This window comes from Colossoma macropomum, unplaced genomic scaffold, assembly GCF_904425465.1.
Source record: "Colossoma macropomum unplaced genomic scaffold, Colossoma_macropomum, whole genome shotgun sequence".
In the NCBI taxonomy this organism is placed as follows: domain Eukaryota; kingdom Metazoa; phylum Chordata; class Actinopteri; order Characiformes; family Serrasalmidae; genus Colossoma; species Colossoma macropomum.
In genome coordinates, this window is record NW_023494802.1 from 22,748,904 (window position 1) to 22,762,060 (window position 13,157).

At 37.0% G+C, this 13,157-nt stretch overlaps 1 protein-coding gene and 1 long non-coding RNA gene across 4 annotated transcripts in view; one reads left to right on the forward strand and one right to left on the reverse strand.

The window, feature by feature from the left end:
* Window positions 1-10,015, forward strand: part of nav1a (neuron navigator 1a) — a 94,159-nt gene extending 84,144 nt beyond the window's left edge. For 2 of the 3 annotated variants that reach the window (XM_036591855.1, XM_036591858.1), the window contains 13 exons: window positions 719-903; window positions 1,244-1,406; window positions 1,634-1,838; window positions 2,164-2,261; window positions 2,341-2,433; window positions 2,575-2,743; window positions 3,661-3,896; window positions 4,885-5,039; window positions 5,146-5,217; window positions 5,411-5,607; window positions 5,723-5,841; window positions 7,513-7,713; window positions 8,112-10,015. In XM_036591855.1, coding sequence (XP_036447748.1) covers window positions 719-903; window positions 1,244-1,406; window positions 1,634-1,838; window positions 2,164-2,261; window positions 2,341-2,433; window positions 2,575-2,743; window positions 3,661-3,896; window positions 4,885-5,039; window positions 5,146-5,217; window positions 5,411-5,607; window positions 5,723-5,841; window positions 7,513-7,713; window positions 8,112-8,207 — 1,989 coding nt within the window. In that variant the 3' untranslated portion in view covers window positions 8,208-10,015. The remainder of the gene's footprint in view (window positions 1-718; window positions 904-1,243; window positions 1,407-1,633; window positions 1,839-2,163; window positions 2,262-2,340; window positions 2,434-2,574; window positions 2,744-3,660; window positions 3,897-4,884; window positions 5,040-5,145; window positions 5,218-5,410; window positions 5,608-5,722; window positions 5,842-7,512; window positions 7,714-8,111) is intronic. The other variant, XM_036591857.1, reaches the window with a different exon arrangement.
* On the reverse strand, window positions 5,619-6,606 carry LOC118822666. Its single transcript, XR_005008464.1, has 3 exons — window positions 6,503-6,606; window positions 5,958-6,023; window positions 5,619-5,811 (listed from the first exon to the last, which is right to left on the reverse strand). It is a non-coding gene; the product is annotated as an uncharacterized LOC118822666 (long non-coding RNA).
* Window positions 10,016-13,157: the final 3,142 nt, after the last annotated feature.

The following is a 13,157-nucleotide window of genomic DNA, read 5'->3' on the forward strand; positions in this document are numbered from 1 at the left end:
AATACTGCCATAGCATGTGCCTTTACAGTTCCTGCATGTGAAGAGTAATAACACAGCAGTGAATTTTTTGTTGCAAAAATTTGTTTTGTTGTCTATTATTGACAGCACAAGATGTTGTAAACTGTGTAGCAAAGCAAAAAAAATGAGGGTTTTTTTTTGTAATTGTTAGTATTTTAATTAGTCTTTTATTAAATCATTTAATTAAAGTAAACTGCAAATTATATTTCATTTTAAAATTCATGCTTTTGTCTGAATTTACTGTCAAAATAGCTGATGAACAGGTCTCACCTTAAAAAGATGCACATGCACATGGACACATGGTGCATCAATTTTCCATACCTGAACCCTCCTGTGTATTTTTTTAAAAATAGTCACTGAAAACAAATATGCCTGCTTCTTTACACTTCAAGTATTTTGTTTAGCACAAATCTAACACTGAAGTGCAGAAGTAATCAGAAACTAAAATGAGACATGAGTTCTCACAAAAATAGTAATGTTCAGCTTTCCATCTAGCAGTTATAATTTCTCTCTAACAATAGCAACAGCTGGGAATAAGCAGTTGGTTACATTTCTTACTCTGCATTTGTATTACTCTTTGTCGCCTGAGGTAATAATAAATACATGATTTGATTTTAACAAACAGCTCTCCAATGTATTTTGTACTTGCACTCTCTCACTCTAACACACACTCACTCTCTCTTTCTCTCCTTCCTTCTAGTTACGGAGCTCCTTTGGAAAGGCATTTAGCATTAAGAAGGGCACAAAGTCCGGCTCTCTGTACTCTGACATTGAGGAAATCGCCACTCCCGACTCCTCTGCCCCCAGTTCTCCCAAACTGAGCCATGAAGGAGATGAGGATATGCCCATGTCCCTTCAGTCCACCCAGACAAACTCTTCTTCTGTGTGAGTGATATCTCTTTACCCACTGAAAGCTGGTTGTTTTGTTCATGTAGTGAAGTATGACTTTGGATATATATTAAAAAAAAAGTAATACTATCATAGCATTGCCAGCTTCTGCAAATTAGAAGCATCTGAAAATTAACTGCAAAGCAGCAACTATTCCTTTCTGTGAAATTCTTAAACATTAAAAAATGTGCTCTGAGACATTTATAAACAATTGCACCTGGGTAACAAAAGGAGAAACACTCTGACACTCTGTCAGTTCAGTACCTTTGTTGCATTGTTAGTACATTGAATTGATTTTATTTGAAAGCTTTCATTTATCTGAATGATTGTTTTGTAGGATCTATGAAGGGAATGAGGAGCAGGAAAGTGAAGAAAAAGTGGTGTCTGAGCTTCGCTCTGAGCTCTGGGAGAAAGAGATGAAGCTGACAGATATCCGTCTAGAGGCACTAAACTCAGCCCATCAACTGGAACAGCTGAGAGAAGCAATGAACAACATGCAGGTTTGCCAGCATCTCATGTTGTGTACTTTTCCACCACAGTTAGTGAGTTTGCCTTTTAATCAAACATTTCATCCAAAAATGATGTTAGTAGTAATGCAAACATTGTAAAGCATTGTTTGCATTATGAAAATGAGACTAGCCCCATTACCTTTACTTCTTTATAAGCACTGTTAGAGTTGTTGCTATTCTAGAGACCTGTACTGATAGATGACACTTTTTCCCTTCAGTTAACAGTTGAAAACCTGAAGGCAGAAAATGACCAGCTGAAAACAGGAAGTGCTCCACAGTCACTGGTGCTCCCTTGCGTTCCCCCCACCTCCTCCACCTCTCAGCCATCAGGACTGGCTGCTATGCTTGGATCTGGCCACCTCACAACTGCCACAAACCTGGCTAGGTCTTGTAGTCTTAGCCTTAATGAGTGTTCTGAGCCAAGTAAGTTCAAGCCAGCCAACCATTGCCATTGTTTAGCTGTAACAATTGACAGAATATGTTCAACTTTGGCGAATTTGTCATTAACGTTTTGTTGTCATTCGACTAATTAATTAACTAATTACATTAAATAGTAGTTATGACAGACTAAAACTAACATGTAACCACATCCTTCCCAGATTCCCTCTAACCACTTATAATTTAGGTTGACTTTAACATTTGACAAGCAGCAATTGCGACTCATTTACATTAAAATGCAAGATGGCACTTAACTTCAATAGAATGGGTTAATTATGCATGAGTCAGATTTTCTTTTTTCTTTCTCTAGACAATGTACCCATGGAGGTATTGAGTTTATCTTCCCCAAGAGATGAGGTTCGGCTGCGTGTGGTGGTCCGCATGGCTGACCAACAGTTATCTAGAGAGGTATTGCTATCTAAATAGAAAATATATATTTTTTTAAATCTGTATATTGGGTTGCTAACCTGTGTGTCTATTGATTTAGCAGGTGAAACAGGATTTCTATATTGGTTCAGTAAAGATAGACTCGAATACTGATTGGGCTACACTGGACACAGTCATCACCACAACTTTCCAGGTGGGTTATGCTATGCTAAGCATGAAATAGTTAAACTAGGCTCAAATTAAATGAAATGGACTAAAATACATTTGATTCTTGATTGTTTTTAATATTGTGCATGTGTAGTACCTGTAATTTTAGTTTGCTTGTCTCTTTTAGGACTACCTTTCCCAGGTGGACCCCAGTGCTAGCATGGGACTGTCTGTAGACTCAATACACAGTTACAGTATAAACCAAGTCAAGCGGGAACTTGGCGACAAAAGTCCAGATAGTTTGCCCTCTTACTTTCTGAATAAAGGGCCTGGACTTATTACTGTGACCCTTAAAGGTAAACTTTCATTGTTTAATTCCTCTTTTCCCACTGGCTCCTGCTTGTCCAGGTTGCACAGGAACATGCACAACCCAAGCTGGCATACTCCATGTCTGATTCATGAAACTGTGGTATGATATGTAAACAGGCAGTGATTTAATAACAGTTGATGAACCAGCCTCAGTTGTGTGCAAACCCAGGCAATAGTCCTTTAATTTATATATCTTTTGCACATGACATTCAATTTCTCATGTACATGAACACACACACAGGCTCATTGGTGACAAAATATGCCTGGTCACTGAACACTTTTTCATGTGCAAGCACAGAATTGCACACTAAAGCTATACACTATACCATGGTGGTCGGTACAGGGTAGTGGGTAACACCTCTGCCTTCTACACTGTAGACTGGGGTTCTAACCCCCGCCTGGGTAAGCACCCTGGACTATACCAATAAGAGTCCTTGGGCAAGACTCCTGACACTACCTTCGCCTACCTGTGTGAAAAATGTAAAATTGTAAGTCGCGTCTGCCAAATGCTGTAAATGTAAACAAATGTAATTAAGATTTATTAAGACTGGTACTGTTGGTCATGATTGCATATGAGCTCATGAAGATACAAGTCTGCAATTAGATTCAAACTGAAATATCTAGCATTTTTGTAGACTATTTCTCTGTTAACATTTATAATCATTGATTTTATGTCTTTTGTATCATATGTTTCCCCATATCACAATTTATTAATTGACATGAAAGGGTTTCCTTCTTACAGTCCATCTTCAGGATTTTTTTCTCTCTCTTTGTAATTCTTTCCTTTTTGAATTCTAGCCTTCTACCTTAATTTTTCATTTTTGTTCCTCTCCATTGTTTGTAATAAATTAAGTTTATACTCTCCTTCTCCCCTTACCTCTCCTTTTTTTTTACCCTCTCTTAGGTTTTAAGGAAAAATGTGTGGACAGTCTTGTCTTTGAGACACTCATTCCCAAGCCAATGATGCAACACTACATTAGTCTGTTGCTGAAGCACAGACGACTGATTCTGTCAGGTCCCAGTGGCACAGGAAAAACCCACCTCACTTCTCATCTGGCTTATTACTTGCTAGAGAAGACTGGCCATGAGGGATCCCTTGGCCATGTTGTTAGCTTCAACATGCACCAGCAGACCTGCAAGGTGAGCATCTATCTAGTCATCTGATAATTAAAGAAAAACTTCAACCATGCTAATGTTGCTAATAAAGAATGAAAAGAAATGCTATTATGAAAATTAGATGGTAACTGGTGTCTACTAGTTTACCTGTTAGCATTTTTGATGACACTATTAATTTAAATCTTAATTGTGAATGTACATTATGGGTGAGTTTTTGTGACACAGATTAAAGGAGAAATTCACAGTTTTTATTTCTACATAATTAAGCCATTAAAATGTAAATAAAGTCGTTTAGAGTGGTTTGATTTTAAAACAGCAGTGGTGACAGGAAGCAGAACTATTTAATAATTCTAAAGGCTATCTCACAAAAAGCTGTAACACAGAATAGTTACAGATATATTACCTAATGCCTGAGATATTGTTTTATAGTAGTTCTGAGAATTTTAATTTTAAATGCATGCAGGGCAGATTGGTACATACAGTGTGTTATAAGGCAAAATAGTACCCTGTAGAATTTTTTTTTTCCCTTCAGGTTGACTATTAACATCACATGAAAACTCGTGTAGGTTGTTTTGGATAGCAACTGGCCATTGTAGAAAAAAGAAAATGACTATATTTGCATTGTAGACATCCCAACTCCTTGTTCCTATCACTACCACTGTAACGAAATCAGTGTTGGTAAGATTTCACATCAAACCTCTCTGAATGACTTGGTTAAATTATGCAAAAATATTTTGAAAAATAGGATGTTAATTTAATGTCTAGTCTTGGGCTAAATTTCACTGTCAGAAAAAGGTCTTCTCTGAAAAAAAAAACTTTGAGGCATATAGGTTTGAAAAAAAAAACCTTTGTGTATTATGTTACAGTAAAACATCATCAAGGTCACTGAAATCATCACGTTACTCCAAAAACAATACACATTTACATATTTTTTCTTTTGTTTGTTTGTCCAGTAAAGTGGCAGTTGCCATGGATTTTGTCTGAATGTGCACCTCAATTTTCTACCATTCAGGAGCTCCAGCTGTACTTGTCGAATTTAGCCAATCAGATTGACCGTGACTGCAGTGCAGAAGACATCCCATTGGTCATTGTTTTAGATGATGTCAGTGATGCAGCATCTATTAGTGAGATGGTCAACAGTGCACTGACGTGCAAATATCACAAATGGTGAGAAATGCTTGAACTAAATTTGTTTTTGAAGGACTGCAAAAATAAACTGTTTTAAAATGTGTTCACTTAAATGAATAATTATTTGTTTTCTCACTTATCACAGCCCATACATCATTGGAACAACCAATCAACCCGTGAAGATGTCATCAAATCATGGCCTGCACCTCAGTTTCAGGTATGCTCAGACACTTATTGGTTAGTATGTTACAGCATTTATTGTTCCTCCAGGATTGCTATTTATGTCAACAGCATGGCACCTGTCAACAAATGATCTAAACCTTTGATCAAAGAGATACTTTCATGAACAAGCATACGATTCATGTCATGGTTATTTAGATTATTTCCCATTTTTCTGTATCTTTAATCAGGATGGTTACCTTCTCCAACAACGTGGAGCCTGCCAATGGCTTCCTGTTGCGTTACTTGCACAGGAAGCTGATTGAGGCAGAGGACGAGAGCACAGTGCACCATGGAGAGCTGCTGAAGGTGCTGGACTGGGTCCCCAAGCTCTGGTACCACCTGCACACATTTTTGGAGAAACACAGCACGTCCGACTTCCTCATTGGTACCGTCCTGTTTGTCAGTCTGTCACATTTCTGCTAAAAGAATATTTCTTCTGACATTTCCTTTGACAGTGGTGGTAGTAGGTCCTGTTACATGACTCACTGTTGTTTTTGCAGGTCCATGTTTTTTCCTGTCATGTCCAGTGACATTAGCAGAGTTTCGTTCCTGGTTCATTGATTTGTGGAACCAGTCAATTATTCCCTATCTGCAAGAAGGAGCAAAGGATGGGATGAAGGTAGGGGAAATTGTTCATGTTTCACTGATAAGGTTTTGATAAAGAAAATGATTGAGTCTATGCTGAAAAGACCACTGAGGCAGACTTTCCCCAAACACCAGGCTGCAGACCCGTACCTATTGGATACCAGGCCACACCAAATCAGTTGTGAGCAGGGAAGGTAGTACCGTAACTGCTGAAGTCTGCAAAATAGTTATGATTAATGTAATTAATATTATTATTATTATTATAGTATTTTTTTTATTTAAGGCTTAATTATTTCCATAAAACTTTATGGAATTTTAAACATATCTATATAAAGCAGGGTCCAAAAGTCTGAGACAATATTGAAAATCTGGATTTTCTTTCTTTTAAACCTTTAAATTAAAAACAGAAAGTAAAATTTTGAAAAATGTAAAACAAAGAAATGTCAGGTGGATTTGCTGTACTCATCAGAATCTTTTGCACAAACTTGTGGAGCAAAAGGGGGAGATATAAATTCTTTGAATTTTTTTTAATTCTGAATTTGTGTTAAAATTTCAAAACTTCTACTTTTCTGTAAATGTTATTTGTGAAGAAAAACTTTGTATTAAATTAGAAAAGAATGCAAAAAAGAGGTTTTTTGTGGTAGTGGTCTTAGACTATTGGACCCCCTGTACATGTACGTCTCATCACGTCTCACCTTGGAAAGGTTGCTATTGGCTGCTGATGTAGAAGCCAAATATCATCACAGAAAATAAACTGACAACATTAACAAACACTTTTTTGGGGGGCTGTAGACAAAAAAAAAAAAACAAGTCAAAGACAAGAACAAAAGCATCATTCAATTGAAAATACAGTTTCATGCAAAAGTTTAGGCACCCCAGGACAAATTAAATTTTGTTGATTTGCTAAGTGAAGTTAACATACCTTCTACAGAGATTACACTTCCGTACATTTTCATGCACAGTTGTTGTTTATTTGCTAAATTTAACATATGTGAAAAGAACATAAATATAAATATGTTAAACTCAGCAAAAATTAGACGTTTTGCACTAAAATATGCAGAAAATGGCATATTTAAGTTTGTTCCCTGTAGAGGAGACTGTAGAGCAACACATTCAGGAGAGCCATATTTACAACAAATCATTAAAAAGTCTACCAATTTTAAAGTCTGTCTGCTGATTTACTGTCTCACAACATAGAGCGAATCTGTACAATACTGGCAGTTCAAAGTGATGCATACAAACCGAAGAAGGGCCTGGGTTCGATTCTCAGCCAGGCGACCAGGGTCTTTTCTGTGTGCAGTTTGCATGTTCTCCCCGTGTCTGTATGGGTTCCTCTGGGGGCTCTGGTTTCCTTCCGCAGTCCAAAGACATGCAGTCAGGCCATTTGGACACACTAAATTGCCCCTAGGTGTGAGTGTGTGTGTGTCTGTGTGTGAATATATATTTCTGTGTGTCTGCCCTGCGATGGACTGGCAACCTGTCCAGAGTGTTTCCTGCCTTCCGCCCAGTGACCGCTGGAATAGGCTTCAGTTCCCCCATGGCTTAGAAAGTGTGTGTGTGTGTGTGTGTGTGTGTGTGTGTGTAAAATTAGGCTGTCTTTATACAGGTTGTGGCAGAGCTCTGTACTTCATATTTTATTGGTTGGTTGGTTGTCTGTGACTTACTGAGCAAATTTGGGTCATTAGCGTTTCGCTATCTGCTGCAGGTTCATTGTCAGAAGGCAGTATGGGAGGACCCAGTGGAGTGGGTACGGGACACTCTGCCTTGGCCCTCAGCCCAGCAGGACCAAGCTAAGCTCTTCCACCTCCCTCCCCCCACTGGTGGCCCAAACACTGTCCCAACACAGCCCAACAGTGACAGGCCTGGAAAGGACACACAGCTACTGGCCATGGAGTCAGACCCACTGGTAAGGCTTCACAGCAGGTCTATAAAAAGTGTTATACACAGAACAGCTGATGTTTTAAGCTGTCCACATCATTTTTCATAATGTTTATAATGAGCTTGCCTCAAATAATGATGAAAAAATAATTGTGTGTTGAATATTTAAGTAAAGGCTAGATAAAGTATAGACAGTAATTTATAGGGGTTACAGAATATGCATGGCAATTTTGCAGTTTTGAGATCAGCCATCTTGATATGACAAGGTCCTTTTGATGCTGCTCCATGCTTCATTTTCTGCAAAGCACCAGAGAAATCATTTAGTGAAAGACTTGTTGCAGTTCCCAGTGCTGCTGTATGTTAAGATAGTACTTAATTTAACAATGGCTTACAGAAAAATTTATATGCTATCTACCACTCATTCAGATGGCTATGCTGCTGAAACTGCAGGAATCAGCCAACTACATTGAGTCGCCAGAAAGGAACATTTCAGTGGACCCCAGTTTCCAAGCCACGCTTTGAACGCCAAAAAGATCTGGACTCAAGCGCTCACTAATGGCTAAGTCTGTTAAAACATTTTCTTGTGCAGTTGGTAAAGAGTGTTTCCTCCTGTAATGGTTATGCAGGCTCTACAAAAAAAAACTGTAAAGGATATGCAGACTCAACTATAGAAATGACCAAATCTTTGTCTTTTGCATCTGTACTCTAACTGAAAAAAGAAAGTCAAAAATATACGGGGGGAAGAAAACTAATGTATTTGCACCATTGATCTATCCGTTCCTTTGCTTATCTAATCTACAAGTGCATGGCAATCACTGCACCTGAAACGTACAGAGATCATCAGACTTAGAGATGTTGTGTGTTTTCTCCACATCTGCTCAAGGAACCGAAGAAATCTCTCTTTTTCTCATGACTATCAATTCTCATTAAGTATTTATTTTTTACAGCTAAATGTAGAACTTTTAACATTCAAACGGATGATTATACATGTCACAACTACCTTTGTTTAGTACAGTATGAAGGTGCAACCACAGAATTACAGACAATTTACATGGATGCAAAATGTAACTCAAGAGATGGTGCTTAGAGTACAGCCTTAACAGATAAACCATCCATGATACAGTATTCCATAAATTGACTTCCAGAGAGATGTGAAGCTTATCAGAGTTTATCTATTACCTCATAGCTTGTAGAATGATGCACTATAAGTCCAAACATTTGTAGACACCTGCTCATCCTACGTTTCTACAAAAATCAAGGGTGTTAATAGGGAGTATTCCCTATTCCTTTGCTGCAGAAACTGCCTTTATTCTTCTAGGAAGGCTCCAGGACATTGCTGTGAGGATTTGAACACATTCAGCCTCAAGAGCATTAATTAGGTCAGGTACTCATGTTCAATAATAAGCAGTGAACCCCAGAATAGCAGTTGCACCACTTCACAGCCCATCCTGGACATAGGGCATGTTGACAGTAGACCTGTGGCATGCAGTCTTATCTGCCAATAGCCGGTGTGGCCGCAGGTTTTCATTCCAAACAAGCAGGGACTTGCCTGACTCCGCTCATTTAATCAATTGCTAAGTCTTCAAACAACTGATCAGCTGTACTCCTGCTTTGTTGGAAAAAAAAACTGCAGCCACACCAGCCCTTTGCAGATAAGGGCACCCCTGCAATAGACTATACAAGACTATACAAGCTATGTGCGCACAATTCAATGCCTGTGTCAGCAGTGGGCACACCGTAAAGCAGCTGAATTCCCCAGTTAGAAAGGATGCCTGCAAAATTTTGAACATATAGTCTGTAATGTCATGGTACATTGCATTCTTATAAGACTTGGAGAGATGACAAAACAACAGTTGGTGCATAAAGATGTTTTCAAATGAGAAAATGCACTTTGTTTTATAGATTAAATGAAGTATATAGCCTTTTGTTGGTGATTGTAATTTAAGAATGGATAATGAGCAGAGATGACTAAGGTAGTCTAGAAGGATTAAGGAACAATTTTGCCTTCAATGGTAAATGATTGCACCTTATTTGTTCCACAATCTAAGGTGCTTTATATATATTAAAATGGCAAGAATGGAAAGCCAAGCCTTACATGTGATATTCCATTTTGAGTATCAATATCAATATATGGTAACACTTCAGTTTAAGGTCCCTGCGTAAGGACTTTATAAAATGTTTACACTGCATGCTTCCACAGACACATTTAAACCTCTGTTCAAAAGTTTGGAATCACTGTTTTCAATAATAAATCTATAAAATGTATGAAATTGTTATATCCTATTCTGTGAATTTTTACAGGTTTCAAAATAATAAAATCCACAAGCAAAATATGAAATATTAAAATGATATACGTTGCAAATATAAATAATGAAAGTTAAATCAAACTTAACTTTTTTCACTCATTCTGATATAAATGTATTACAATTTATGCTTTAATTTTTTCTATTTGCTGAATTTGCCGATATCTTTTTTGCTTCTGGAATCACTCTTTTGCTGCAGAAATCTTTCTTTTGCTTCTGACTTTTGGCACTTTTTAGCAGGGGCCGGTCTTAGAAGAGGGCAGTCAACTGCACTCTCTATTGGTCAGCTGATTTGGAGTGACAGGTCTTCTGAACATGAACCACCCCAGCATGGCGGAAGAGGCAGTACCGAGTGCTGCTATGAATGTAGCGTTTTACTGGCATATCCGACATTATGAGCAATGTTTGTTATATTCCTTTTAAATTATTAATGTTACACAAGTTTATGGGTCCTGTGTCGACCTGGGTAAAATTATATAACTTACCGTGGACATTGAAGAACAAACTTCACGTTAGTTGTTTATGAATGAACGAAGCTGCACAACCTATCAAGTTCACAGCTGCTAGCGCAAACTAGCCTAGCAGTGTCTGCTAGGGCTAACTAGGCTAGTCAAGCTGATAAGGAGGACGAATTTGCTTAAATATCTAAAGTTAGTTCACAATATTAATGTGAAGTTGAAAGTTGTTTGATTTAACTATCATTATTTGTATTTGCAACACATTTTGGACATTTTGATACTTAATATTTTGCTTGTGAATTTTATTTTATTTAAAACTTTTGGCACAAAATGGACTTAATATGTCCAGAGCTGTAGATGATACTAAAATAACTGAAAAGGTATGTACAGTATCAAGAATAAAGTAATTAAAATAATATTCACCATATTTCAAAAGTGGTGATGAAAATATTACAGTGAATAGCTCGTAATATTTAAATCCACATTGTACATCATATATATAAAATAACACATTGTTAATATGGCAAGTGATTTCAAAATTTTGAATGGTAGTTATAGGTGTGGGTGTTGTAAATGAGAGAGATTTATGAATGCTTATGTTGACCACTACAGGCAGTGTTACGCCTGCAGTATTTATTAATGGGCATTTAAACACATATGGATAACATTTTATTCTCGTATGTCCAAAGTCCATAGATTTTGGACTTTCACATTATTTTTTGTATGAGTGTTGTATGAGTTGGCTTTAGTTTCACTGTCATTGTGAGTGTCCAACAGTGCTTTGGTTTTTAAAATTCTTTCTGATCATTTGAGTAACCCAGATTGTCATAGTGTTATATGCATTTGATTCAGTAAGGTAAAGACTGCAGTTGTAGGACAGTAAACTAATGCTTTGCTCTTTGGATTTTAAGTACCCAAGAACCGCTCTTGGGTGCATGAAAATTTTAATATTATGGAAAAAGTGTGAAGAAAATTCTAGAATTTTACCATAAGATGCAAAAGGGTGTGTTGACAACGAAAGTTCTCTTTTAGACGGGTGCTTGTTTTTTGCAGTCCGACAAGGCTAATAACAACATTAGGGGAAATACCATTTTTGGGAGAGATGTCTAAGGCACTGACCAGCAACTGTACTGGTTAAAAAAAAAAGACCAAAAAATGTTGCAAATGTAATTAAGCAGAGAAAAAAAAGCAAAAAGCGACTGTTTTAGTTTGCTGACACACCCATGCACGCTTAGATGTTGCTTGTGTACTGTATTAAAGTCTTGTTACCCTGACTTGTAGCCCTCTAACAATAATCATAAAAGTCAACTTTTTTTTACAGGTAATTTTCTAAAGTGTTTTTTACTAAAGAATCTTAGACGGCCATTTGTAAATAGAATTTTCACAAAAAATAAATAAATAAATAAAAAAAATCCGTAAATCCTCAAACTAACATCTTTACCAACAAGTGAATGTGTACTGTTAGCTCACATTGTGATAAGGTACTCCAGTAGCCATGGTACTGAGATCTCTCTCTTCATTGCCTGAGACACGAGATCCGGTAAACTGCCATGAACTGATTTGAAACTTCCTTAAAAAAGTGTGCTATGTTTTGTGCTTCTTGTATGTATTTGACTGCACATAAAATTATCTTGTGTCTTTCAGAAAGCAGTCACAACAGTGTTTGGTAGCAGTGCCTCACTTCACACAAATACCTCAAATCTCTCTAAATACTTGCTGATAGCTTCAGAAAAACATGTGTGGACTAAATAGGAACACTCACTTACTGTTTATCATCATGACATGTGCCTAAATATAATGGATCCTGTTAGATATGGCCACGTTACGTGTTGTGAGAGGAACGCAAATGATAGTCAGCACTTAATGCTTTTTTTTTTCTTTCTCAGTTATTGAAAAAATGCTGGCTAACAAAAACCTAAGCAGTCTTCCCCTTTCCAAGTTCATATTTATATGAAAAACTGCTGTTTCCATGTTTGTTGGTCTGCTAAATTGGTGTATGCAAACTGTCCTTTTGTTTAAATAAGACTATTTAGCAACCTGATCTGGCATTAATAAAGTCTAGCCTGGCATGTCATCCTGAATCCCGCAAGCTTTTACTTTATGTGGCTCAGTGGAGACATTTTTTAATAACACCAATTATTATCTTGCTTGTCCAGCTATGTGGACATCACAGTGTAAATTTGAAGCCAGTAGTGAAGCTCATAAGATTTTGTTGCTGAGGCCAACCTGCTACTGAGGAAGATCCAGGATGATTTGTACCAAGGTAGACAAATATAAGGTGTATCTAAAAGAACAGAGAGGGCGCAACTTATGCTTTACCTTGTTACAGTGTAAAAATTTGAAATGTAAACACAATTGCATTTTAAGAAACTATTTAAAACCTCGAAGTTTTAACATATTCTTGGATACGAAGTCAAAACAGGTTGCTTGATTGTCACTCTAAACAAGAGTTATGAATACAGTTTTCTTATTTTGGTTTCAAACAAATATTTAATACCAGTAATAGATAACAAGGATAGGTGATATGCTGTAGCTAACATGCAGATTTGATGGTGTTTAATTGTTGTTGATGTATGCTACATTTGTATGTTTGCAAAAAATCATAAGAATTATCTATCCCGTTGGGACCTCAAAACATTTTTATTTATAGATCTTTTTTTTTCTTCATAAAGCTTATTATAAAGCTTTATATTTTGTACAAAACAGTGTAA